Raw genomic sequence first — 27,532 nt, forward strand, 5'->3', positions numbered from 1 at the left:
GTTGACAGATGAGGTGTGCTGTGAATTGACTCGTTCTCACTCGCCTCCTCAGAGAAATGTCCTTCCTGTTAAATGTGTGTACTTCCTTTCCACTTCTTCCTGATACTTCCTCGTTGAGTCAGATGTCTTTGACCTCTTGGTCTGGAGTCCAGAAAACAGAACAGCTTCTTGGCCAACTAGAAGGGAACAGAAGAGGGAGGGGAGGAAAGGAGTAACGTCATCCTCTTCAGATAACCAGCCAAAACTAACATTGCCAAGGCGTCATGGCAGCTTAATTATGTGATGCTTCATAGTTCTGTGAATACATCCTTCTAATACTGTAAATGAATGCCGAACTGGGAGGCTTTCATTATTTGCATAGTAGCTTTCCTGAAATGGGGACGGTTTCTCCAGTGCTTAAATGTTCCTATTGAAAGCCTCCAGCCTCGTTTTCTCCCCTGGCCTCTCTTTCTGTGTCTCCTCTTCATTCATCACGCAGCCTGAACGAGTGACCGGGAAATGACCCTCTCTCCATCCTCGACAATCTAGCAGAGCATAAACACACACACACACACAGACACACAATCAATTTCAGCTCACAGACACATAAGGCATGATCGCAGACACCGTTCATAAATGTGCATGTGAACACACACCCACACACTCACACATACACTTACACACACACACACACACACACACACACACACACACAGCACCGCTCCCAGCTCCTATCACATCCGTTACAGATGGTTTCTCCTCCTCCTTGACTCCTAAATGAATATAAATATGTCTGTTTGACATCATTCATCTGCCGTCAAGAACCCACTTACCCCTTACAGCCAAAGGAGGCAGTGTTACTCTCTTCTAATATCACATGGTGACCAAAAGATAATCAGAAAGAAAGAATAAAAGAGTGAAGGGAGATACGAAATGGCTATATCTATTTGGTAGATACGTATCCAATGGTATTGTATAGGGTCTGGAAAATAAAATCAGATTAGGAAATATGCACATGCACACATGCACTCCTGTGCGCTCACACAAATCCCTCAACACACACAAGTGCATTCACTCCCCTCTTTATGAAGAATACGTTTCATCCTGCCATCGTTCTCTTCATCAAATCAGATGGTATCGCCGCTCATGTGACAGGACCTATTCAGGATGAAGTGGCGTGAAGCCCAGCAGCACCCGTCTAGCTTTATAAACACAATATGGCCGTGATATCATCAATAAGCATCAAACAGGAAATGACAGCCGTATCACAACGCATTTCTGGATATAGTGAAGAAGCTGTTTGGAAACAGAGATATCAGAGATGGAGAACAAATTGAAACAAAATGGCGGTTGAATCTTTTGGTCGCACCGCTAATGCAGGTTCGGGATTCTTCTTCTGGGACATTGGGGCAGAGAGAGGGAGGGAGAGGGAAGAGAGAAGGAGGGGAAATAGATAACTACATGTGTTCTGTGAGTAAGCCTTTGGAGTTTCAATCAGATCTACTGCAAAGATGATATATTCTTTTGAAACTCAAAAAAGTAATGGTGAAAAATAAAGATGGCTGCCTTGAAGAGCTGTTCTTATTGTTTTGACCTGAGGGAGGCGATAGTGGTCGGGAATCAGGCTTCTCCCTGCTTCAATATGTGCTCCATAAGTCACCAAAGCCATTAGCAGAGCATTAGATTAACATTAGCGCTAACTCCCCCCACCCCTATTGTTCTGTTAGCCTGTGGGGTAAACACTAGCGTGGTGCTAAGAAGCTAACGCTAAACTGAACATGTCCCTTTCTCTATTTTCCTGCCAGCAATTCCTAAAGTAATCTGCTCAGTAGGGGAATTCTGGGAGAAGGAAGTTTCTCTCAACGGGTTCTGGTTTCCAGACAAACTTATCTCTGTATTTGGTTCAAACTTGACCTCAGAAACCAGGTGCAAGCCTGCATGCACTCTCAGAAACTGAGTGAATACCCAAGAATTATGAAGACAATCTTTCTTAATTAGTGATGTTCTAAATACCTCAGAGCTGACGATATGCAGTTTATAATTCTAATTTCATAAGTCGTATTTTAAAAGTTGTGTGTTACAGTAAATGACTCGACTCTGTGTGACGATAGCCAATTTGAACCCTCCATCTAGGCCAGGAAACCAATCAGTTGGCTCACCTAGAGGTCAGGTGGAGGTTAGGGTGAGATGGCGTACCCCTCAACTCCTCCCTCTGCCCCCCTCCTCTCCCGTTCCATGACAAAGAGAGCCCCTTTGGTTACCAGGGAAACAGGCTTTTACCGTGGCGATGTTGGAACATGCAGGAAGGGGCAGGGCTGCTTTGTTTTCGCAGTGATGAAGAATTCTCTTCACGCATGTTTAATCGGCAGAGTTATGGTCTTAAACCTCGCACCCAAGGTCGTTTACCAGGCTGATAACAAAAATTTGGAGGGGATCCACAATCACTGTCGTTTTGCTGGTTATCGCCTTCCTTCCCAGTATTGCTGCACGCAGCTTACAGATACGGAACCCAATCAGGAACAGTACACAAGGGCTTGTTTGCTGGAAGAGAGATGCATACTAGTACAAACACACACACTCTCTCTCTCTCACACACGCACACATACACAAGCATGACATCTTTTTGTCTTCTTCCCCTTGTGGCTCTGCTCTCCCATCACCCACCACTGTTTGGCTTAGTACAGCAAAAATAAAAGAAAGCCCATTGCCATGGTAACCATGTGTGCCGTTCTGCTACAGCTGTGATGTATGAGGTGACACTCCTGACCCTGTGGTGAACTCTATAGGCAGAGGAGACCAGATAGACCTGACTTCACACTCTCTATGCCAACACCATAGAGTTGTGCCTGTTAATTCCATAACAAAACCATTGTAACAAAACTCTTGACTCGATGCAGAGTTTCGAAATATCGCCATGACAACCAAATCTCAACAAAATCACAGCTAGCCATTCTTTTGGCAACATAAATAGGAATATATACCAGAAGGATTAAATGGCTGTTATAGTACACAAGGCATGTCAAATGAACCACATGGATATGTAACAGCGAGGACAAATGGTTTGTTTCGGGTTCTAGTCAAGTCAAGGTGATACTCCTTACCTTGACAAACTGTCAATATTGCACAATAACAGAAGTCATATTTTCATGCATCTTTCCAAGCGTTTATGTTGCAAACATTGGCATTTGTTTATTTCTGTTTTTATGGTTCTCTTAAAGCCAGACCACAAGCAGTTCCAGGATTATCTCCTCTGGAGCTTAACCTGATCCTGTGTTTGTTTGGCCCTTGTTTGGCTACCTTTCATCCTCAGTAATATCCACAAGCACCAGTACAGGAAACCAATACTGGTTGTTCTATTACACACACACACACGTACAGTAGACATATCTGTGTATATATATATATGTGGTAAGACACAGTCTTACCACTAGGAGTGCTGCAGCTTTGCACATGGTTGAGTTCTTATAGTCTCACCAGACAGATGTGTGGGCCTACTGCTGACCTACAAAATGAGACACACGTGTATTTACATCAAATCATTTATTCTTTATCAACATACACTCCTGAGATATAACAGAAAAGTAATTAAATATCTTACAGATGTGGCCAGGTGTTAAGTAACGGGATAGGATAGGAATCCATATCGTGGCATCCCCAGAGATTCAGAGGCTTCCCAGTCCTCCCAACACCAGGGACAGAAGCCCATGTTGCCTCATGGCCTGGTTGTAGGTGGTTATAGGAATGTTTCCCACTCGCTGCACAACTGATGAGCCGGCTGTGGCCCATCCGCTAATCAGCGCCCCTCTCCACACAAATGGTGCTGACAGGGCTCAGGGGGAGAGAGTGCCTCAAGCCAGAAGGAGAGAGAGGACGAGAGCCAGTCACCGACACGAATACCCACATAGCTTATGACTTGAACAGTTGTATTTTATGGGCTTCATGCAGAGCAGCCGACACGGATTGAGCGAGGCTCTCTGGAAGAATGTTATGGGGGTTTGCTAGGTCAATTGAACTCATTTCTGGTCTCTTAGTGGTTTGAATCTCTGTGGTTGCCACGATAAACAACACATTTCAAGTTTGCCATCTACACAATGACCTATTGAGGATAAATGTTTGCAGGTGTAACAAAACATTTCGCATAGTAAACTTGGGAGACTGCAAAACTCACAACAGAAGAAAGAGAAGACATTCCTCCTCCAGTTGCAGGACGGTCCGATGTGTTTGTCACAGTTTAGGTGGGTCATGACCCTCACACACACTGGTTAAGAGCGAGAGAGAGAGAGAGAGAGAGAGAGAGAGAGAGAGAGAGAGAGAGAGAGAGAGAGAGAGAGAGAGAGAGAGAGAGAGAGAGAGGGAGAGAGAGAAAGAGAGAGAGAGAGAGAGAGAGAGAGAGAGAGAGAGGGAGAGACAGAGAGAGAGAGAGACAGAGAGGTTGTGTGGGCTGTATTATATCAGTACCTACCGAAAGCAGTCACCAAGACAAATGATTTGTTACTGAAAAGAGATGCAAAGGAACACTAGGCTTTGGTGTGGGGTGGAGGTTTGTGAACACGTGTGGGTGCTTGAGTCTCACGTGTAGGCCCTCCAAAACAGCCTTGTCTCATTTGGGGACAAGCCCCCCATCCATCCCCCCCCCCCCCCGACCCCCCCCCCCCCCCCCCTCCACCCCCGTTCTACCACCGATGTTAAGTGGGTGACCTTTTCTCTCGGCTAATCCACACCAAAAAGCCCTAATTACTGCTGCTGCTTCACGAGCCTGGCCAGGCCCAATAATCAATACAGCCGATCGCCCTGAGGATCGCCCCCGTCACACATTGAGCTCGTGTCACACGCGTGTGCGCGAGCCGTGGCTATGTATATGTGTCTCTGTTTGCGTGAGTGTGATAAATGAAGCCGGATGCACATATGACTTTGTGTGAGAAACGTGTCCTAATGCACAAGATGTACAAGAAGGTTTGTATTGACACAACAGTAGCATGGAGGAGAACAGCCACAGGATGACGGAGACACAGGAAGAGAGACGGCACAAGCGACAAACCCAGGACAGTACCCCCCCCCTCCTCCTCCCTCCTCCTTCTGAATGTTGTGACACCAGTTGACCTTATTGAGTTGCTGTTGTATAAAGAGGCCCTGATTAGAATACCTTGCTTTTAACCTTTAACGGAGTGACGCGCCTCTCTGAAAATAAGTAGAAAAAAAACGATTGGTTTATGCAGAAGGGGAAATTAATCCTGTCGTTATTTGGTTGAACAGGGGGCATCTCCGTTTGTGTGTGCTTGGCAGGACAGTACATAAGGTTGGTGGGTTGGTTGGACAGGTTGCTTGTGAATGTTCAGGTGCAAAGCTTTGGGGTGACATTGTACAGGTCCATGCCTCAAATGCTACGTCTCTTACTCATATGCTTTAAGTATATACAGGTTGTTTGTGTATGTGTGTGTATGCGGGTGTGTGTGTGTGATGATGGTGTTGACATATACATTGGCCTTTGCTTTAGGGTATAACCGAATAACAGTTCACAGATTTCTTTCAGCAATTCTTCTCTCTCTTTCTTTCTCTTTAATTATAAGCTATTTTTCTCACACAAACTACAGTCAGCACTTTCCCCTGAGGGCACATCCACACCTGCCGGTCTATCTTTAGAACTGCCCCTGGAATAACTGAACATTTTCAAATTTTGAAAATTTCAAAATTTCAAATACCACATTTCAACCATGATGGTAGAATTGAGTCTGGAGAAGTAGCCGAAGTAGCAGTGAATCTATGTGTAACTTTACAGTGAGGGAGCAGTTACAGAGCACAACATCTGTGTCCACCCATTTAACAACGGGTTTCAAATCTGTGACTGTGTGCTTTAGGTCTTCTCTGAATTACCCAGTAGTGAGTATGACTGAGGAGACCTGTGCCTTATGAGGAGTAACAAGCAATATTGACAAACTATGGACTAAGTCATCAATGGTCGGATGAGATCATCAAGCTTGGTCAAACCCTTGTGACATCGTTGACTATTGAACTCCAACCCGAGTGTTCATGACCTGATCAGCAACGGTCACCTGTCCCTATTGACTTCCAGTCCAGCACAAGTATTATCAAAGCATGAGGCCTGATCAACAAAATAGTACTTGGACAATAATGCAAAACACACGTAAGCTTATAATACATACTCTACAGTGTGTGTGATATGTGTGTGTTCATGCCTGTAAGGTGTGTGAACATGGACTGAAGACATGCAGCCCAAGAGAGCTGCCCCAGTCAGCCAGCCCGCTGAGTGAAAGACTGTGGTAATGTTTAGTTTCGGGGGAGTCTGGGGTGGGTGGTGAGGGGTGATGGGGTGAACAGGAGGATGGGCGGTGAGAGAGGGAGAGGGGGCCTGGGGGAATGAATGGGGCCTGGTGAGAGGAAAGGAGTGAGGGATGGACAGCACACAGACCAGACTTCATGGGGGTGAAATAGAGAGGAAAGTGGGGTTGGGGTTGGAGGGAGGGAGGGAGGGAGGGAGGAAGGGGGGGGAAGATGGAGGGATGAAAGGTCCGAGCGGGGCGGAGGAGAGGAGAGGTTCCCCGGTCCTCGTCACTCAGCCGTCTGTCTCTGACACCTGAACCTCCGCTGACCGGGTCGTGACTGGCTCCCTGGCGTGGAGTAGACCATAGAGAGGGTCTGACCTCTGACCTCTCACCTCCCCGTCACCATCACAGCCCTCCGCCCTCCTCCCTCCGCGCCTGCCAGCTCCTCCTCCTTCTGAAACTCTGTGATCAAACCATAAGGAAGGAAGGCAACACAAAACGACTGCCAGAAAATGTTAGTCCACAGATATTATAGAAAAATCTGATAAAAAGGAGAAAGATATGAACACACATGCTAACACGCATTTTTTCACATAAACACACACAGAACCTGCACATCAAGATTTGTGTCTAACACATGTCTAACACATCCATACAGCATTGATGTTGCCTAAGGAACACCATGTCATTCATGTGGTGTGCGTGTGTCCCTGAGGTTGGAGCCCTAATCCCAGAATCGGGACAAACACACACACACACACACTCAAGCACTGTGTGCGTGTCTCCCTTGAGATGTGGGATTAATCCCAGGTTTACATTGTTAGGACAACAGGGCTAATCTTGCTAACAGGGTGTTTATCTAGAAGCTGGGGGTACTGAATCCCTAACACGACAGTATTGACCCAGAGACAGAGAGAATCAGAGGACACAGGGAGAGGAAGGATAGAGCTGCATACTATTGCTGGGTGAGAGCGGAGTGAGAGAGACGGGACAGAGTTAAGATGAGGAAGGAAAGAAGGTGAGTTAGATGGACAGAGAGACAGAGGGAGAGAGAAGAGAGAGGAATAAAAGATAGTCTCAGGTATGCAAATCAATGTGACAACGTTTATGCCTGAGTGCACACAAGCTGTCCCCTCGGACTATACGAGAGGCTAAATAACTGAGCGCACACACGCACACACTCGCACAAACACACAAACGACACACACACATACAAAAGAAACACAGAAAAAGGAGGGTAAGAAAGACATTATCTTATCAGACCTATAAAACACTTTAGTTAATAGTGTGCATCAAACATGTCCTTTATTGTAATGCAACCTTCACCCACATAGGGGTAGGATATACAAGTGTATACCCAGTGGTCAGACAGGAAACTCCAGAAAGAACATTAAAACAAAAAGCTGACTTCAGCCTTCTCCCTTTTTCTCACACACACCTAACCCACTGACCTCTAACAGTCAAACTCACTGCCTCTCACGGCCCCTTGTAAGTACACACACACCCATCCACACACCCACACACACATCAGACACACACACATACACACAGCCGTGTGCTTAATCCCGAGAGGGCACTAACTCCAGTGGCAAACTGCCACCTCAGTATCGGCCGGCATCTCGCGCTGCCTGTCAGAATATTGCGCTCGCCGGCGTTAACTCTCTGATCGGGATATCGGCTGTGGCGGCCGTTAGCATGCACGGCAGGGCCAAGGGACGCTCCCAGAGCCAAATGCCAGTCTATAGATCGGAGAGGGAGACTAAAGATCACATCATCGTCTAGGCGGACACTGGTGACACCGGACAACAGACAGGGGGGTGGAGGGAGGCGAATGATCCCTGCCAGGACACAACGTTATAGACAGGCGCGGTCATTACGACACACACACACACACAGACACACACACACACACGTACAACCTCGGACACCGACGTTATAGACAAGCGCTGTCATTAAGAGGGTCCCTACGGGCCTCGAATGATAAGGAGCAGGGGGGAGGAGGGGGAGGAGAGGACAGGGGGATGAGGAGAGGACGGGGGGACGAGGAGAGGAGGATGAGGAAGGGGAGGTGACAGTCCAGCTGTCTTCAAGTGAACGGGTGGACTTGGAGAGGTCAAAATCCTTCAGGTACACGCCAACAGTGTGTCGATTGTAGAGTCGGATACACACTTCCGTGTTTGGTTTCATCGCACACAGACGGCAGCTCGAAGCTGGCACGACTCTCACACACACATTGTGTTTCAGTAGTCTCTGATTAATGTTGTCTGTGATGGATTTAGCACCAACACTGAGAGAAGAGACAAGTCACACTGTGCCTGGTGTGAGGGATAGCCAATGCACCACATGGGAAACAAATGCTTGGAATGTTCTCCAGATGTTTCACTGCTAGAAATGTAGCAAACGAACCCGACTCAGTTTGATCCATCTCGAGATCTATACTTCAGCAGTTCAATTATCCCAAGCAACCTAAATAAACTGCATTCCGACAATGACAGTATAAGCAAAGAATTCTTGACACAAATGACTTGAATGACACTAAGCCACAGACTGGAGGGACAGGCACCAGTTATCTCTGCATAGTTTCTCTCTCACACACTGGGCTGCCGCCCAAGGGAGAGTTACTACAAACGAGAGGCTTAGAGTTACACTAAAACCTCCCACCTGTCACTGATATATTACTTACACTGACACGTGTAGGTGGCAGAATAAACAATGGTTATTACTCACAAACTTCTGTATGTTCTTTTCCATGATGTTCTTTCAAACGTACAAGTACAGCTGAAAAAAATGCCATTCCGGATGTTTCTTGAAGTAGAATAACAGTTATCATTGATCAAATAATAATTATGTTTTGGATATGGTAATGCAACTCATGCATTTGCTTTAATAACTTTCATATTTCCAATAGGTGAGGTCTTATTTTAGTGACCAGACTTACTCATATGATGCAATCGAAAGCAAGTATTAGTAGCAGTAACTTTCACCACCTAAACTCAAGCCCTGCATCCCAAATTGCACTTATTCCTTTTCCCTTCAGTACGTACTGTAGCTGCCCTTTCAAAGTCTGTACTGTTGCATACAGTGTGCATACAATTGGGACGTACTACTTCATCATTCCAGTGTGCCTTGAATATAGACGCTCATTCTCAGTCATCTGTCACAGTTTGTTGCGCAAAAATTTAACATGGTTGAAAAATCGTTTGGTGTTACATTTTTTACCTTGAAAAAAATGCTATCAGTCGAGCTAGTCAGAGACACCCATAGTTCTGTTGAAGGGCAACCAGGAGAGTTGTGCTGTTGTTACTTTGTATGTGGTTCAGTGGATGTGACATACCTTCGGCTGTGCAGAGGATTTTGGTTCAGAATAGCCAGAAAAGTATGCTGGCTTGTACTAGGACATTCTTGTATTTTTGGCATACTGCAGTTGACATACTACGTATTGGGACATGCAAAATATTTTTCTGACATTCTACATTATATTGTAGTATTGGTACTGAGAAGCATGCCAACTATTGTAAGAAGGTCCCAGGGCTACCAAGTACTGACGGGCGCCCTGCCAAGCTACAACATGTACCGTCCCAATCATTTTCCCATCCTCCTCCTGTGCTAAACCACCTGTCAAAGCAACAGTAAAGTATCAAAGAGGACTAAGGCTCAAAAGTCTGTCAGTTAACACACAAATTGGTCCCTAATCACAGACATATTGTGTTTCCATTGCGCTTGTGTCACAATGCACATGAGGTCCATTCCTCTTGTGAAGAGATAGACTGACAGGTCAAGCTCTGGTACTGTTCCGAGGTAAAAACAGTGTCAGGTGAGCTCAAACGATCCGACAATCGCCATCGCATCCCCTCAAGGCAAGACCAAACGCTCACAGAACTCTCTGACATGGAGATGTTTAATCTGAGGTGCTGAAACCTAGCTGTCCCCTAAGGATGTGTGTGTGTGTGTGTGTGTGCGCACGTGTGACTACTGTTTTCTTTCAGACTCTCTCAGTCCAACATTTAAGCAATGATTTCCTTGAGGGCTTTTTCACGGAGTGTGACATACCTGTCAAGTTTCCACAGCAGTTGGGAAATAGACACTCGGGTGTGCTGCTGAAACCAGAGTGTTGCAGTGTTCCAATCATTGTAAACCATTTACACTGTAATAGGGCTCTAATGCATGTCTTAGCAAGCCTGATAACCAACTGTCATTATTCCGTACAAAACACACCTATAAGACAATTGCACAATCGTTAAAAACTTCTACGAGGTGCCGAGCAGTGAATCTTGATGTATGGCAGACTTGTATGTGTGTGTATGTGTGAGTGAGAGGGTGGATTGAGGCAGGCAGGGGTGGGGGTGAATTTTGTGTGGCGTAGGAGGATCTGCCTGTCTGTCAGGTGTTGGTACTCACATTAGTCACATACAAACAAAGCATTTTGGGAAGCGACGATAGGCAACACAAAGAGAGTGTCCAGACTCTACTCAGCACCACAGATACCCGATCCCCTCTGTGTGAGTATATGTGTGTGTGTGTAGGTGTGTATTTGTGTGTGTGTTTGCGTGGGTGTGTGTAAGTGTTTGTAGTGTGTGTGTGTGCGTGTGTGTGTGTGTTTGTGTGGGGTGGGGAGAGGATGACGCCTCATTGGCTACCATGGTGGGGTCAACTTTAGGTCGGGACATTTGTGATGGATGGACCTTTCTGAATCTATTCCAGTGGCCCTCTTCTTTCTCTTTATCTCTCTTTCTCACTCCCTCTCCCTCCTTCTCTCCCTTCACCTCTTTTTCTCCCACTCTCATTCTCTTTTCATAAGACTCTTGTTTTTTCCACAATTTCATTTTCTTACATGCCAAGCAATATTCTTTTCTTTTGATTTCTTTTCCTTTCTGCCTGTTGTTTTTCTTATTCCAAATGGGCTTCAAGCTGTTTCTCGTCTCATCCTTTTTTAATCTCTCTTCATTTCTGATACTTTCCCTGCATTAAAGTTAACTCTAATAGTAGTCAATACGTAATACTCTTTCCTCCACAATCCTGCATGACACTTCTGCACCCCACCCTCCTCCTCTCTCACTATGACATCCTCGTCCAGGTAGGCTTGGCCTCAGATATTTAACAAACGTGTGTTTGTTACCCTACCCTACTACTTTTTTCTCTGTTCTCCAATACCTCAATTCTGTGTGGACCAAAGGAAAATACAGCACTGACGGAGGAAATATCTTAATCTTCTCAGAGTAAGACCTGACTATCTTCTGAAAATATTCAGAAATGTGAAAATGAATCATGATGATCTGTATTGTAATCTGTGTCTAGGTAGAGTTTCTGAAGTATTATTCTTACAAGAAAAAACTTAACGATTTCTCAAAGCATTTCCTGCCCAAGTGCAGAACATTGACAGGGAGCAACAAGATGATGACATCTCTCTTTTTTTCTCTTTATTTTCCTCCATCTTACTTGCAATCCCTCCATTGGCACCCGGAGACACGTATCTGTCGATGAAGGAATTCATTTTGGCAGCCAATCAAATGGGAGGGTCAATTGACTGCTGACGTGTGGATAACTAGACTATCTTGATGAGTGAGTTCTGTCTGTCTGCCACTGTCTGTCTGTCTGTCTGTCTGTCTGCCCCTGTCTGTCTGTCTGACTGACTGATTGACTGACAAACATCTGGCAAGGCCAGATGTTTGGAGAGATGGAATGAAACCCTGAGACATAATCACTCAGACCATCAGAGTTGAATGCCTAAAACCCAAACCATTACCACAAGAAAACAAGGTTTATAAGAAAGCATACCCTGTTGCAGACCTATGGACATTTTTCACATGAACCGTGGGCATAAATAGCTGCTGACATTTTCATGAAGCAATCTGTGCAGCACAATACTACAACTGCCTCATGTCAACATGGCCGTTGTCGACTTAGCAACACAGAGATATGACATCACGTTGTCTCTGTCTGACTTTCTATTGGCTTGCTTGTGCTGCCTTTTGTTTTTGTGAGGTGTGAGTGTGTGATGTGTGTGTGAGCGTGTGTGTGTATGTGTGTGTGTGGGGGGGGGATATGACTCACCCTACTTTCTGTGGGCTATCACTGGTATTTCAGATAACAGCACTACGATCTCTTCTCCTTTTTTTCCTTTGTCTTTCTCTCACGCTGTCTCTTTCCTCTCTGTGAGAGCTCACGGTCCATTCCACTGACTCTGGTATGTCTGTTCCACATTTGTATGTCTGAAATAGGGCCCTGTTTGGCTTTGCTTTCTTTTTTTCGTTCTCTCCCACACTTTCTCTCTTTATGTATTTTTTCTCTCGTTCACACACACTGACATGTCTGTCTCTGTGAAGGTTTCATGGTTAGGTTCTCTGAGACATAATTCTAACCCCAACCCCTCCACACACACACACACACACTGAACAAGTGTGTATGTTAGGACGAGTTAATACAATTTCTGAAATTTGATTTTTGACATAGGTTTATAATGTGATTGAGTTAAAACCGCAAAACCACAAAATCCTGCTCCATACTTTAACTCTAACCCAAGGACAAAAGAGTGTGAGGAAAAAAACATCTTACGTCACCAACCACAACTGTCCACTGCAATTGGCTGAGTAGTGACTAAAACAGATTCAAACAATCTCTCTTTCTAAAGGCCAGGAATCTAACACAGAGGAGAATAGCAGTTTATACATGATGCTCAAAGAGGTGCTGGACAAATCTGTTCACTTAGTCATTTAGCAGACGCTCTTATCCAGAGCTGTTCCCCACCAGACCACACAACAGGTCCACAATGACTTCCTCATGTGAGCCTCACTCAATCATTCTTGTGAAGTAAACATTTAGGGAAAAGCACCAAGAAGAAAATGAAAAAGTCCACATTGGAAAAGAGGTAAAAGGGAGTTAGACGCTTGAAAATAGATCTCTTGATTTTGATTATTTGTACCAAACTGCAAAGCACTAAAATGTTCTGCTGAGGAGCATTGACTCCTCAGCTTCCATCATGTCACTAGGACTTACAGTCGGCTTTTAACCGAATAAGGTTCCATTTGTGGAAATTGTATTATTTGATGTAATTCAGTAAAATTACATGAACTAAAAACTAAATGCATATGTTGAAAGAAGCAAAGAATAACAAATGTATGTAATAAACCCATGGTCTAAAAATCTAAAAATATCAAATGTAAACTAAAACGTTAAACTTCATAGTTTATAATTGTTGTTAAATTGTATTTCCTATTTATTCAGGCCTAAATGATCAATAATTTTTTACAAAGAGCTCAAAGAGTTCAGATCTAATCAGGGCTCTATTGTGATAAAATCAACGTATATTGCTATTACTATTTGCTTTAAGCTACCAATAAAATGCATTTGGTGTTATGCCTTCACAAATGCAAGTTTAGACTAGTTTACATTCCAATATTGCTGAGCACGACCCCAACCTCCCCCCCCCCCCCCCCTTCGAAATAGTGTATTTTAATGCAACTGAAAGTTTTGTCGATATACAAACAAAGATTACATGCAGAATTTATCTAAAATATTTTGAAGGGATATTGGTTTCTGTTATTTACAAATTTTTGAAGAGTAAAGTTGCATGGGTTTCGTCATCCAGACCGGACCAGGACTAATTGTCTCTTATATTCTTGGACGTATATGATAAAGCTTTTCTCTATTTAATAGTCTGCGTCACCTCCTTAACTGAAAGCTTTGAAAGTATATTCCTCCTTTAAGAGGCCCTAATGGTTTACGTCAGACATCTGTCTTCGAACAATGTTTATTCCCTAACCTAATTGAAACCATGAATTGCAAAAACACATCAGAATATGGCCGTTGAAGAACTAAATCGTCTTGATCGTCCTTTTTAAAATGTTGAGGTCATTCAAGCATTTTAAGGTGACAGTATGTTGCTTTACAAACACACTTTTGGAGCTATATTGTAATGTTTGCCCATTTTGGTCTGTAAGCTGTTGTTTTGGCGAGGCTGCTGTGACAACAAACTCAGAGAGAAACGTTGTCCACGCGGGATGACCCTGCCGTTGCTTTTGAGGCTCCCGATGCCAATATAGGAAAGAAGCCATGTTTCTGATTCGATCAGTCGAGTCGAGTCGCTGTTGCTCACTTACTTTTACGGGTTTTCAGTGCTATAGCTTTAATAAAAATACAAAGCACGTGGAGTCAAAGGCAATGTTAGGTCAAAACATTGACAGTTTACCGGCACAAAAATTATTATTTCGTGAAAGGGCCCTTCATTTCCAAAACACATTGAATATCTGAATAAATGTACAGACTTTAGATGCACATTAGGTGCAACTTGGTAGCAGATAAATGTAAATTTACAAACTCGGTGTTTGCAAAACAATTAACCAAGACTTTGTATTGTAGGTCTAATATTGACAAATGTAGATACATTTTCTTATAGGGTATAGCTGTCATAGGCCTATTGCCTCGACATTCCCAGTTCAAGCTGTACTTGGATTCCGATTAAAATACTGGGAATATAATAGCAAATGGAATATAGGCCATGTTGAATAATACAAAGGGTGATAGAGATTGTTTGTGTCCACAAAATTGTTTGAACTGTCAAATACAAACGAACTCGGCCGAATCAAACTTGCTTTGACGTAGCCCTTATGAAACTATATGTAATATTTGCAAATAACCTCGAATGGTTGAAATGTAATACACATTTAATAAAAAATAAATATCTTGGTCTATCGTGTGCCTTTTACATCATTTGAGATTCAACAGGCCCAAACACCTAATCGCGTTAATTATTTCGTGCTCACGAGCCCTGCGTCAGCAACCCAAACCGGAACTTAAACCCTACATTGTGAAGTAAAAAACCATTAAGAACCACAGGCTTTAATTTAGGCCAGTGTTGAAGTGTGTAGAATGGAACTAAATGAGTTGCACACACTGTACATTCCTTATCTGTAACCCTGTAGCTATTAGGCTTCGTTACATCTAAATCTTTTTGCTATTTATCCTATTAATCTAATCATTTACCTTATGCTTATTACATTTGTTGAAACACATTTTTTATGTAGCTACCATAAATTTACGTATTTTGCATTGGCTACAAATAGCCTAATCAATTCGACTCTTTGAAACTTTCTGTTGACAAATCTGTAGGCTATATTCCATGGATAAAGCAAGGATTTATCTGACAAACACTGGTTCTAGGTAAAGGTTTGACACAAAACACCAAGCACCTTACAAGTCTGTGTACATAGAAGAATATTTACACTGATACAACTAGATTGAACAATGAGGGTAAACTGGGGGTTTAGTTCTGCAGAGGTTACTCGTTAATTACCACGAAAGTCAAAGTCGACATTGAACCACAATCTTTGAAGACTTTGGGCAGGAATAGAAACAGATGAAAAAAAGAGATTCTAGTCAATTTAAAGATTCATAAAATAAGTAAAAACAGCATAACTTACGTACACTGTCCCGTGACACTGCTGTTGCATTGAACAACTGTCCGGAAATGCGAGCGAGCAGACCCGGGTTACAATAACAGCCAGCGCAGGTGGATCCAAGGTAAAAGTAGGTCATTAATCACTGGATCTCAGTCTCGCGTTTCCTTTCATGGTAATGTTGAGACGAATCCTGTGCACGAGGAATAAAACATAAAAGACAAATAGGCAGTGAAACGTTTTTTGGGGGGTGAAAGGGCCTATATCAGCAGTTTAAGAAGCAGTGTGGAAGGAGAGATTGAATCACAGTCAAGGTCATGATCCTTGAATGTAACTTTGGAAGGTAGATTAGAGGTTCGAGCATCACAGTAGGCTATTTCAGTCGTAAGCATTAGCTCATAATATTTTCTATTATGTAGTTCATGCAACAATAGGGATCACAATAAAATAGAAAGACACATGCATGGGCCTACATGTAGCGCTGCATGTTAAGGGGAGATATGCCTATGACAGAATAGGTTACAGTGACATGGGGTGTAAGAGATGCGTTGACATAAAGTTATCACGGGGTGGAAATTCTGGGATCTTTCTGATTGTCTCTGCTCAGGAAGACCTGGTCAGGTGGGGATGACACCTCGACGTTCCTTGAGGCGCTTGACACCGACACTGACATGAAGAGGGCGGCTCTTACTTGCCAATAACCTGCCCTGGAGGTTTTAGTCAATGGCTTTCTTTTTTGTCCTTTCAATTAGCCAATGACTCGATAAGGTTGTCATCGCGAATGACGCTCTCATCCCTTCCGTGGATAAACATACCTTTATTATGCCAATAATGTTCTACCCCTTGGGACTGGAGTACACACGGCTGCATACATTGGCAGCCTTTGTCCTGCTATGCGTAAAGTATGCTCATGTGGTTGTATCCAGTTATTATGCCGTTAAAACAAAGGCTTGTAGTCTACTTGTTCACACATAGGCCTAGTTTACATTATAAATGTACATGCTGTTCATAGCCCACGTAAATCTAGTTATTCTCAAATGGCGTTTACAACCGTCCCATCTACGGATGATCCCGACGAAATCGAGAAATATAGGCCTATGGCACAGAAATAAGCATGCTTCTCTCTGTTTCAGTTTACTCTTCATATTTTACTTGGCATTTGCCTCTCATAACGTATAAAAGCAATCTAGGTCTCTCCTCTGATGTGGCCCAAAACTTCATGACGAATCAAATGACTTGTTGAGGCAGGCTCCCCGGACACTTGCACCACAATAAGAATGTACATGCTCAGGTCTCACAGAGGCAAAAGCACTTTAATACATATAATTTGACCCGTAAACATCGCGCAAAAAAAACACTTTATATGTGCTCAAAATTTGATTAAATAGTAACAGACAGAAGCTTACCACAGTAGGTTACATGTCATCGGTCGCTCCACACTGATAAAACTCAGCGTCCACTCATACATAAAAGTGTTCAGCATCATGCAAACCTTACACAATACACTCAGATTGACACTCGCGACGGTATACAAACACAAATGGGAAACACACGATTGAACACGACGGATTTCCTTAAAAGGATTGACGAACACACGAGTTACTTCAGCTGATCGTGGTGGTAAAATGTATTTTTCAGTGCAGCCAATTTGTCTACGTCAGTATTGCACACAAAACAGTGACCCATGTCACACAATATATTGATGCTTATGAGTCATTCGTTTATTTGTGCAGCTCTGTAGAGAAACAGCATCAGATATATGAGGTATCACTGTGCACCATGACAATGTGGATGTGGAGGAAATCTAAACAACTGAAACCACATTCTGGCTATAGTTGTCCTTGTACTTGGCTTTTTAAAAACAACATAAATTGACCACGTAGTCCCTTCTAACGTCCAAAATAGTGCATTAGTCATCCCATGACTAGGTTTGTTGAACCAAATCAGTAAATGACTTACAGCCTGATATGGTAGGACCGCATCTTTGGTATATTCAGGCCGGTTTTATATCGACAAATAGGGCTCTTTAGCTGGAGGAATATGGGTCTGCCCCAGAGGAAGTCGTTGATGCGGCAGGAGACGGAGTGCATGGGGTAGAGAGGGACTTCTCTGACCCCGCGTCATCTGTTTTTTCGCTATCACCCGGGTCGGATGCAGGGGCTTTGGTTGGCAACAACCCTTCCTTCTCACGCTTCTTTTGTTTCATTCGACGGTTCTGGAACCAGATTTTGACCTGAGTCTCGTTGAGTTGCAGTGCTGCAGCTATTTCCACGCGCCGGGCGCGGGTCAGGTACTTGTTGAAGTGGAACTCCTTCTCGAGCTCTGTTAGCTGCTTGGTGGTAAAGTTGGTCCTGACAGTGTTCGGCTGACCCCCAAAGCCGTACTCCCCTGACCGTCCTGTGGAAAGAATAATGACATGGTTATATAAAGAAAATGTGGTTCCTAATAGGTCACTACAAGTATACTGTCTCTCAGTTTACATTCGAGATATTGTAACAATCAAAAGTAATGTTCACAGTTCTAAGAACACCTGACTGTCTAAAGTCACTTCACCTGCAACACTTTTACGCATCAGATTCTTACCTCAGATTAAGAGACAATTGGCGTGAGAGTGGAATCCTATCATGAAACAGTAGTGTACCCACATCCCTTAACACTGGGACCACCAGGAATCAAGTAGCCCCTTGCCACACCGGTCTGCCATACCACTATATATAATTTAACTCTTAGTGTTCAAAATAACCAACATACTTAAACAGAGATGTTAGATTAATCATTCGAATGTGCATGTATTATGTGCTTTATTAATTAGTTTTACAAGCTTATAGTGAGTTAACACGTGTATAGAAAACGCAGGTGGGGCAGCCTGAGCCATGAAGCAAACCGCTACATGAAACTATGTGTTATTTTTAAACATGGCCTGGCATATCTGAATCATAAATCCAGATTCAAAGACATGTAGCTATGTTGAAATACTACTTTAACATGTAAACTTACTTATATGGTATTAATCACAAGGGTCTTTACTGTCACAGTTACGGAGGTGGCTGTGGGGTTATCCTCAGCAAAATACTAATAGGATGGTAGCATTTATTCAAAAAGTTATTGGCTTTTTACACCAAACATTCTGTTAGTCCGCTCAGGCGTTCCAAGTATTAACACAGGCCTGTCTCAATGCAACAGTTTGGCCAACTGTACGGCTTCGGACGTGCCGCCCTTTTCGACAATTATATGGCTAGCGTCGAATGAAGGCCACCTTACATGTGCTATGGTAACACTTCTTCTCTTTGCACCTACCTGTCTTGGGAGGGTTTCTCTTAACTTTCATCCAATCGAAGGTCTGTGCAGAGGACGCTGCCTCGGACAGGGGTGAACAGCACGCGTCCAGGTGGGTCGTGTGCAGTGGGGACAGCGGGTTCGAGCACCCTGTAAAAGGGGCAAGGTTTGCCTGCTCGTGCCCGCCCCCGTAAGTGGCGTGTGAGTACTGGAGCTGACCTAAAGACGCGCCCCCGTAACCTTGACGATGCTGTGGAACCATTGAAGAAGAGATGTTTCCGGAGTACACTAACGGGGCGCACTGAGGGAACCCCGCAGATTCCACTTCATGGTTTAGCGCGTAATGATTATAGCTAGTACAGAAACCTTGGGGCCCGTATCCTGAGGCACAGGTCGGGTGAGCCCCATATGCAATACTTAAAGATCCGGGTGTGGACTGGTAGGATCCGGGCTGTTGAGGGAGGCCATCAGGGGAAGCCCTGCTTGGCATAAAGCGATCATCCCCACTGCAATTATTAACAGTAACAGCACACGACTGGAAAGTAGTAATTCCGTGGTCAGAGTGGAAAGCCCTGACAGAGCATGAGCCGCCGTCGCCGCTCATCACCGAGTAATCTAAGAAGCTGCTCATTATAGCATCGTCTCTGTGGAACTGAGGGACCGTCCAAAGCAGGCCCCTTGTGATGACTCTCCTCTCTCTCACCCTGGGTGACCGTGCCAACCTTTACCGAGTCACTCTGTTATCAGATGAGGGAGGGGGACACTAAGGGACAATATCAATGAACAGTTGCGGTCACGTGGGCCCGGGTCAGCCAGTGAGGTGTTTGTTCTGATCCCCTTAGCGGTGACAGATCGGTGTTTGAGTGGGTATTTAAATTCCGAGCGCTCGTCGATCAAGGTGACGCGTGTGTGTGCTAATGTATTGGTCGAGCAAACAATGAGCTGAGAAGCAGACGGCAGTGGACGGCCATGAGGTCGCATGGAGAGCTGAGATAGCCAAACAGGCACCATATAACACCAGCTTGGATGTCTACGGGGTACAACGTTTTACACTCGACACTAGAACAATCCTCACCGTTGACCAGGTACGGTTGTCTTTTGGAGGTGTGTAGCCTTTGTATGTATGTATGTTTGTATACATGTATGTATATGTATCTATGTCTGTCTGTCGGTTTGTGTGTGGCGGGGGGGGGGGGTGGACTATCCACCTCATTGCTTTCTTTGGGTAACTATATAGTTGTACATCGTGGACAGTGATCCTGCTGCTAGGCGGCACATGCGTGCGGAAGCAGCTACTTAAGGGGAGGTGACAGGTGAACTTGAATTACTGGCTAACTACGTCACGGACGCGGCTGGTTATGTCCATCATCTCATCATATACATCTTTTGTAGAAATGTATGTTAGGAATTGCGCTGTCAATAGGCATCTGAATATTGATCTGACTGGCCTACTATTGATGATAGATAGGTATAGGCTACATGTCTGTCTACATAGTTAAGGCTAGCCAAAGTGCGCATTCACTCTCATTTGCTACTTCATAAGGAATGTGAGGTTTTGGTGGCTTCTGTTAATTTTGTTTCTAATCACAGTAGGCTACTAATCTACCAAAACAAATATTTGGGAAGATACGGTGTGACCTGCTGTGCCATGGCGGATCTAAAATACGTCTGTCACCGTCAGCATCCAACCGGAAAACGGCTTCTGATTTCCGAACCCCCCCTCCCCACACACACACACACACACACACAGATTCACACGTATACACACACGTATTTGTGAAGTTTCAGTAACCGAATCCAGAGGTTGTAATCCTGTCAATTGTGATGAAAGTTTACTGATTTTTACGATTTACATATATAATTGTTGGATTAGGCTGCAGGTTTGCAGCTGTCATTGCATTTATTAGGCCTAAATATCAATTAAAACATTTGTCAATATTTTGAACTCCACATTCAGAACACAAGTGTGTGAATATTTTTGGTAGGCCTGAAAATGTCAACATAGACCTTTAAGTTTTGTCTTTCACAGCTCTCATGTGTTTTTTTATTTTTACTTCAAATTCAGCTCGCTCGAGTGTGATTATTGTATACATGTGAAAATGAAAACACACACATTTTGTTCTACAAATGCTGACATCTCATTCTACAAGTTCTCAGATCAAGTATATAACCTCTGGCCTTTCACAACAAAAGTGGAACCAGCGATGAGAAGGAAATGTAGGATTGGCGCCCCTATTGGATGAAAAGAGCAATTCCGGGTATTTACATGCAGGAGTAGAGTCAGCCTACCTTCCTGCATAATGCTAATTTAAACATACTGGGCTGTCTTTGGTCCACTGACATTACCACTAGGCCCCATATCCCCCCAGCCAACCCCCGTTCTTGTCCCATCCTCTTTTGACAGCTTTCCTTTCCCACAATGCATAGTGCGTGGGCGCAGATAGTCCCCTAGCTGTCGAAACTTTGCCGGGCTGTGAAACTTCTCCAGTGGTCTTTGTGCGTGGTCGAAATGTATAGGAAGAGAAAAGATGCATTGTCTCGGAATTATTTTGTTACATTATCTTTAGAGAGGAACGATTAACGTACAAACTTTAACTGTACAAAAATAGATAGGCCTATAAGCTATACGCATAAATATATAACATCCATACGTAGAAGCATGACACAATCGAGTGCTCAGCTAAAATACTACCAAATTAGTAATTGTCTAAGTTCCACCTCATACACTTTCTAGGTCTAGTAGGTACACTTTCCTACAATTTCTAAAACGTGGCAGTTGACTACATTTTTGAATGGATTCCTACTAACTCATGCATGTTGTTCTAAATTGCATCTGGTGTTGCTACGAGTAGCTTAAGATATAGGCCTACATCAGAATTTCCAAAATACTATCAGAATTTCAAATGAAATAATTATTCATCTCGGTGAATAGTAGCCTACCAATATATCTCCACATTGAGAACAGACAAACACTCTCTCACTGGTCTCGTGACCAAATAGCCTAATCACATTTCAATAAATGTTCATTGTGGTTCATTAGGACATCCAAGCTACTTAAAGAAAATGTAAAAGTTGAAAATGTATCAGGAGCCTAACATGGCTCGACCTGGAGCTGTCTGTTTTGAATGAGTCTACTTTGAAATGAGTGAGCAGCGGGGGCAAAATGCTATTACTACCACGCTTTCTGCTGCCGTGCTATGTTTAAACAGCTATAAAAATGAATTATTACCAAACGCTTAAAAGGGTTCGGCCTTTTTGGCCCCGAATCGCGAATCCCATATGAAGTTGTAAGAGGGTTTTTATTTGTGCATACTACATTGCAATTGGTCTCTTCAATGCCCTTCTCATTCATGACACGCGGTGATTTATGAGCTCCTGAAAGCAAACATGGCTCGGGCATGTCTACACACACACACACACACACACACACACAGCACACACCAATACGAAGGAGGCTTTTGCTATGCTATCTTAAGCTACTCACTATTCTGCTAACTCATAAAAACACATTTACAAATTAGAGACTTGATGTAACCAGGATTAGTTATATAGATTAGCATTAGGACAGAGTCTTTAGGGACAAAGACTTGGGGCCTGCACAACATCGGCTTGCCTACAGCCTTTCTTATTTCAGCAAGATATGCGTGTGTTGGTGCGTGCCTAGAATATTAATGCTTATTTGCACATGTCTGCCATATCATTACTAAAACTTATGTACGTATTAATTAAGGTGATGAATAAAGATATGGCAACACATATTTGGCTTCATATAGGCATGTATTTCTCATCTTCAAATTAATCCACTATGCCACTGTGCAACACGATACAATAAATTAGGCGTAATACGCTATTCAGTCGATTGGTGATTATCGCTGAGCCCATCCCAGGATTGTGAATTAGAGTTGTTGTTTTCATTTAACATGCCCTCTCCTCCTCCTTCTTCAAAACAATGAATTAATTTGAGGATTAAACCTTGAGACGAGATAAAAAAAACTGAACACAATAACTAAACACAAAATTGCAAGATCCTTGAAGCAAGTCAAATGTATTCTAACAAAAATATGCATGGCATTGTACAAGCTTTACAAAAATAAAATAAGCAAGGTTCTTACTTGTAGGTCTACCTTACACTCTGCTTCCACAGTTATTAGAGTTTAATTTATTTGATTAGCTTAATTGTACAGGCTACAGATTGTGTATTTCAATCATGTACTTTCATATTCTTACCTTGTATTAATCGACAGTTGTATTAATCAATTCAATTAATCAATAAAAGAGATGTGGTTGTCATACAAAACCACCATAAAATGTACTTGAGGGTTAATACCAGAGTTGCAGTCTAAGTAAATACTCCAAATAAAATGTATTTGTTTATAGGATTAACTTCAATAGTTTAGATGCTGCAAATCAATTGTTGTTAAAGACTCCGAAAAAAAATAGAAGCTGTCCGTATTTATGTCCACAGGACTGTCCAGAGATTCTGACAAGCTGGGTGAAGCAGCATCGGAGAGGTGAAGGCAAGAATCCGAGGGGAACACATGAAAGTCGTGTATTGAAACGTCCAGGGCCGGGGGACTTGCTCTATTGTCCGGGGCAGATGCGGTGCCGGGGCCTATTGTTGACACGCAGCCTGCAACAGTGAGTGACGGGTTGGGAAAATGTTTCAGATTTTTGTCATTGCTGCTCAGTGGAGAAGTAGTATAACTTTGGGCATCGCTATTGTGATGGCCTACATTCTGGAGCAGCTGTGTGGAGCTGATGGTATTTTGTTGAAATGAGCAGGTTTCCCTCTCCAACAGGGCCCCAGACTCTCTATTAAGGCTCTGTTCGAATATAGAGTCCTCGTCCTCGTCCTCTTCCTCCTCGCTATGAATCCCGTCCTCGGCAGTCGGCCCTTTCCCCTCACTGTTGTGATTCTCCTTGCACTGAGTCTGCCTCTTGTGCTTCATCCGCCGGTTCTGGAACCACACTTTCACCTGCCTCTCGGTGAGGTCCAACAAAGCAGCTATTTCCACCCTTCTTGGTCTGCACAGATACTTGTTGAAGTGAAACTCTTTCTCTAGCTCCAGGAGCTGTGTGTTGGTGTACGCTGTCCTCAACCGACGGGAACCCCCTCCTCCTCCACCGCCACTCTCCAGGATCTCAGGCGATCCTAAAGCATCGTCATTAAAATTAAAAAGTATAATATAAAAACTGGAGCTAGGCCACGTTTACACTTCTAAACACATGCAAGGCTATCCCTAGATTTTTCAAATTACCACCTACACCATAAAACATTTGACACTGCAGCAAAATGGCCGCTGAAACTATTCTTAAACCACATCACTTTACTTTAGCTTTTGTAAGATTTTTCTCTTCTGAAATTCGGAAATACAAATCATTAACGTACCATTTGGAGGAATTTTGACCCAAAAACTGCGGAGGTATAAAGTAAGTGTGCTCCAGTGTGGTGTGGACTATACTCTACTAATGAATGCGCCAGCTGCCCACTCGGCTACGGCACTCCATCACTCTTCATTACTGTCACTTTTCAAAACTCTACCACTGCAAGGTGAGGAAGGGCAGTGAGAAAATCAAATAAATCATTTCACATGCACTAAACTTTGCACAACTTTTTGGGGAAAACATAAGCTATAATGCCAACGTCCATAGGTGCAAATATGCACAGCAACTTTGTTGTCTATTGACTAGTTTAGGAACACCGGTGTAGGCTTATATTGCTTACAATCCCCTCTTAATCTCTAAATGTTTTGCAAGCAAAACACCCACCTTTCGGCGAGAAGCACACAGGTCCACTGGCTATTGCGGTTGCTGTGGAAGTCGGCAGGTGATTCTTCTTGGAAGCTTTCTTCTCCCGCATCCAGGGGTACTCCGGGGGTAAGGAGGCAGTGGGCAGCGGGCTGCATCCATCGGGGCTGTGTCTGGGCCGGCTGTGCCTCGGATGGCTGCCCGGGTTGAGGCTGGGAATGGTGTGCTCAAAAGGAGGAGGAATCAGTGTCGAGCGTGAAAGCGTCGAGCTCTTGATTGATGAACTTTGAAATGAATCACCGACAGGGGGGAAAGATGTCAGGCACTCTGCAAGCGACGGCTGACTATTGATAAATCCGCTCTCTCGCTCGAATTCGTAATTCATCTCCGCTCCCTGAGAGCTGAGGAAAGTTTTCACGGGTATTTTTATAAATTTTGCGGCTCAGTGAGAAAAAGAGAGGAAAAAATCATTTAAAAACTCTAGTTGTGTTTTTTTCTATTTCACTGATTACGGCCGTATGGGGACCGAGCTACTGTTAAACTATTGAATTCATGGAGACAAGGTTGAAATTGGACCGAATTGCCTGTCACATGATTACTTCTGCCCAATGACAATTTGGGGTTTAATCAAAAGAAGCCACTGTTGGCGTGATTGATCCAAAAACTCTGGAGAAGAACGCCTTCTCTGTGGGGAAGACTGTTTTTATTTTCACCTTAAATTCGATTAGTTAATCCTCTACCTGCCTCCTATACACTCCACAAAGCTGCAAAATGTGTTTTTAGAATGGTCGACGCACAGTGTGACAAGGCGGTATGGTGCGCGGGCTCATGCAGTCCCTTTACTCTTATTGTTTGAGAATGTCAGAAGAGAACGCCCCCGCCCCACACAAATCACGCCAGTAGCTAGCCTACATGCTATTCCTACCGTTGTTAGCAAAGTAAGGCGTTCATATAGCTTGAGTCATATTTCTGTCAGAATAAAACACACTCTATAATTGATCTTGAAAGCTCTTGACAGCAACAAACCCCATGCGAGGTTTTCTACAGCTACATCCGGCCTTTGTGGTTCATAACGTTCGAATGTCAGCGGTCTTCACATTTTATGGCACGTTTGTTACACTAAGTAATTGTGATCTGTAATTACTTCACATGAAACACCCAATTTTACAGTATGGTTCGACATAAAGACATACACGCATACAGACAAACACACACAGACACAACCACATTCAAGAGCTTATCGATTTTTGTGGGAACACACTAAATGCCTCATATTCCATGCAAATATATTGCTTGTTACTTGATTCATTGGTTCACTAGGCAAATATCGTAGACTGGAAACTATCTCCATATTAAATGATACATTCAAATGAGCTATTAATGAACACAGGTTACGACCGTCTATGAAAATAGCCTATATTTGATCTTCCAGGTACCCCATCGACGTTTCACCGGGTGGGGGAGGACACAGCAGGCGTCTGAGCTGGGTATACAAGGTGGTGGGTGGACAAGGGCAAGAAAGGAGAAAGCGATTGAATGCTAAAGAAATGTAACATTAAACAATATATATTCTGTGGGATGATGTTACATTTACCAATGGCTCCAGGAGCCTATGTTTTTTTAAACGAAATATCTGCAAGATTATTACTAGATAGGCAAAATGAAAATATGTATTGCCTGAGCCTACTCCAGTGTTTGGTTAAAACCTCTTCCAGTATAATCTGTGAAAGCCACATTTTGGATGTTTTTCGTCAAGTGCTAGGCAGCAACAGCATGTTGTATTTTCAAATAACTGGAATGGTGAGTGAGAAAGAGGAGGAAAAGAAGTGGTAGGCCTAGCTCAGTTTATTGCTTATATACCAAACAAAGAGTGCTGGAAGCCTGTGCGCGATCAATCTTACTCGCCAAAAGGTCTGACAGCTCGGTGCCCTCAGAACACATTTAAGGCTTCTAACTCTCCCGCGGATCAAATGGAGCCAGGAAGCAGCCAGAAACACTGGTCACTCTGATTAGAACCCGTTTCTGTTTGCAGTCACAACTTTTCTGTCGCTTGAGGGATGTTTATAAGACATAAAAGAATACAACAGAAGCGGTTAGCACTGGCAGTCCTGAGGGGTGACTGTGCGCAAACGGTGAGTCGGCTCCAATATTTTTTTCCTGCGGCATATCCCTTAATAAGAGTATTACTATGTCTCCAAAAGTTTTAAATTTTTCGTTTTAGTCCACAAACCGGTTTTAAGAGGTGTGTGTTAAAGGACATGGAGACATGGATAAGAGATCGATGGGTCTTTTTTAAATTACGCACATGCTTTGTGTGCAAGGGAAAGGAGTGGGTGGCGGCATTCTCTGAACCCTGGTCTGTCCTACACGCTTTTTTAACCAGGGGGTGATTTAGAGACCCTGCTGAAGAATATTGGAAGAAGGACAATTAATATTTATAAAGCTGTAAAATGTAATAAATTCCTGAAACTGACCCTACATCTGGGTCAAATCTGTTTGTGTGTGTGTGTGTGCGTATATGTGTGTGTGTGTGTGTGTGTTTCTAGGATCCAGACATGCCCGGTCCAAGAGCCTCTACTTCAACACACCATGCTTCAATTGTTCTAGGTTCCCCTGCTGACCATATGTCAGGAGCAGTAATAGCCTAGGCTCTACTTCCTTGTAACATCAGTCAATGTTGAATATAGCAAAACGACGGATTAACCTATTACTTTTTTAGAACACATTTCTTTGTTATGAGATAACTATTGATAATTAGTGAAATACAGTGTAGTTATTGTTTTTGGAGATAATTTGTGCAGCAGACAAATGGAGGTTTATTGAGCTATATTGTGTTTGAGAATCTGGCCTGCTCCT

General features: G+C 43.5%; 2 protein-coding genes and 1 long non-coding RNA gene across 11 annotated transcripts; 1 reads left to right on the forward strand and 2 right to left on the reverse strand.

The window, feature by feature from the left end:
• Nucleotides 1-6: 6 nt before the first annotated feature.
• On the reverse strand, nt 7-22,639 carry hoxa1a (homeobox A1a). 7 transcript variants are annotated; one of them, XM_047018808.1, is made up of 6 exons: nt 18,950-22,639; nt 17,059-18,049; nt 15,677-15,845; nt 3,578-4,237; nt 3,405-3,481; nt 7-524 (listed from the first exon to the last, which is right to left on the reverse strand). In XM_047018808.1, the coding sequence occupies exons 1-2, from the start codon at nt 19,557-19,559 to the stop codon at nt 17,679-17,681; spliced, it is 981 nt and encodes a 326-aa protein (XP_046874764.1). In that variant the 5' UTR covers nt 19,560-22,639; the 3' UTR covers nt 7-524; nt 3,405-3,481; nt 3,578-4,237; nt 15,677-15,845; nt 17,059-17,678. The 7 variants fall into 7 exon arrangements, with proteins under 7 accessions (XP_046874764.1, XP_046874762.1, XP_046874763.1 ...); XM_047018806.1 differs by having other exon boundaries at nt 15,681-18,049; XM_047018807.1 differs by having other exon boundaries at nt 4,148-4,237; nt 15,677-18,049.
• Nucleotides 8,998-24,107, forward strand: LOC124466874. Of its 3 annotated transcripts, none has more exons than XR_006956010.1 (4): nt 8,998-10,759; nt 11,434-11,476; nt 11,724-11,819; nt 23,394-24,107. It is a non-coding gene; the product is annotated as an uncharacterized LOC124466874 (long non-coding RNA). The 3 variants fall into 3 exon arrangements; XR_006956011.1 differs by having other exon boundaries at nt 11,444-11,476; XR_006956009.1 differs by lacking the exon at nt 8,998-10,759 and having other exon boundaries at nt 10,803-11,476.
• LOC124466869 (homeobox protein Hox-A2a-like) lies at nt 22,955-26,102 on the reverse strand. The gene is made up of 2 exons (XM_047018802.1): nt 24,698-26,102; nt 22,955-24,080 (listed from the first exon to the last, which is right to left on the reverse strand). The coding sequence occupies exons 1-2, from the start codon at nt 25,059-25,061 to the stop codon at nt 23,314-23,316; spliced, it is 1,131 nt and encodes a 376-aa protein (XP_046874758.1). The 5' UTR covers nt 25,062-26,102; the 3' UTR covers nt 22,955-23,313.
• Nucleotides 26,103-27,532: the final 1,430 nt, after the last annotated feature.

This window comes from Hypomesus transpacificus, chromosome 4 (assembly GCF_021917145.1).
Source record: "Hypomesus transpacificus isolate Combined female chromosome 4, fHypTra1, whole genome shotgun sequence".
Taxonomy (NCBI): Eukaryota; Metazoa; Chordata; class Actinopteri; order Osmeriformes; family Osmeridae; genus Hypomesus; species Hypomesus transpacificus.

Coding starts and splice junctions, on each gene's coding strand:
- LOC124466869 (XM_047018802.1), bottom strand. CDS start 25,061: ATGAATTACGAATTCGAGCGAGAGAGCGGATTTATCAATAGTCAGCCG. Junction 24,081..24,697: donor TGTGTGCTTCTCGCCGAAAG/GTGGGTGTTTTG, acceptor ACGATGCTTTAG/GATCGCCTGAGATCCTGGAG.
- hoxa1a (XM_047018808.1), bottom strand. CDS start 19,559: ATGAGCAGCTTCTTAGATTACTCGGTGATGAGCGGCGACGGCGGCTCA. Junction 18,050..18,949: donor GAGAAACCCTCCCAAGACAG/GTAGGTGCAAAG, acceptor TTCTTTCCACAG/GACGGTCAGGGGAGTACGGC.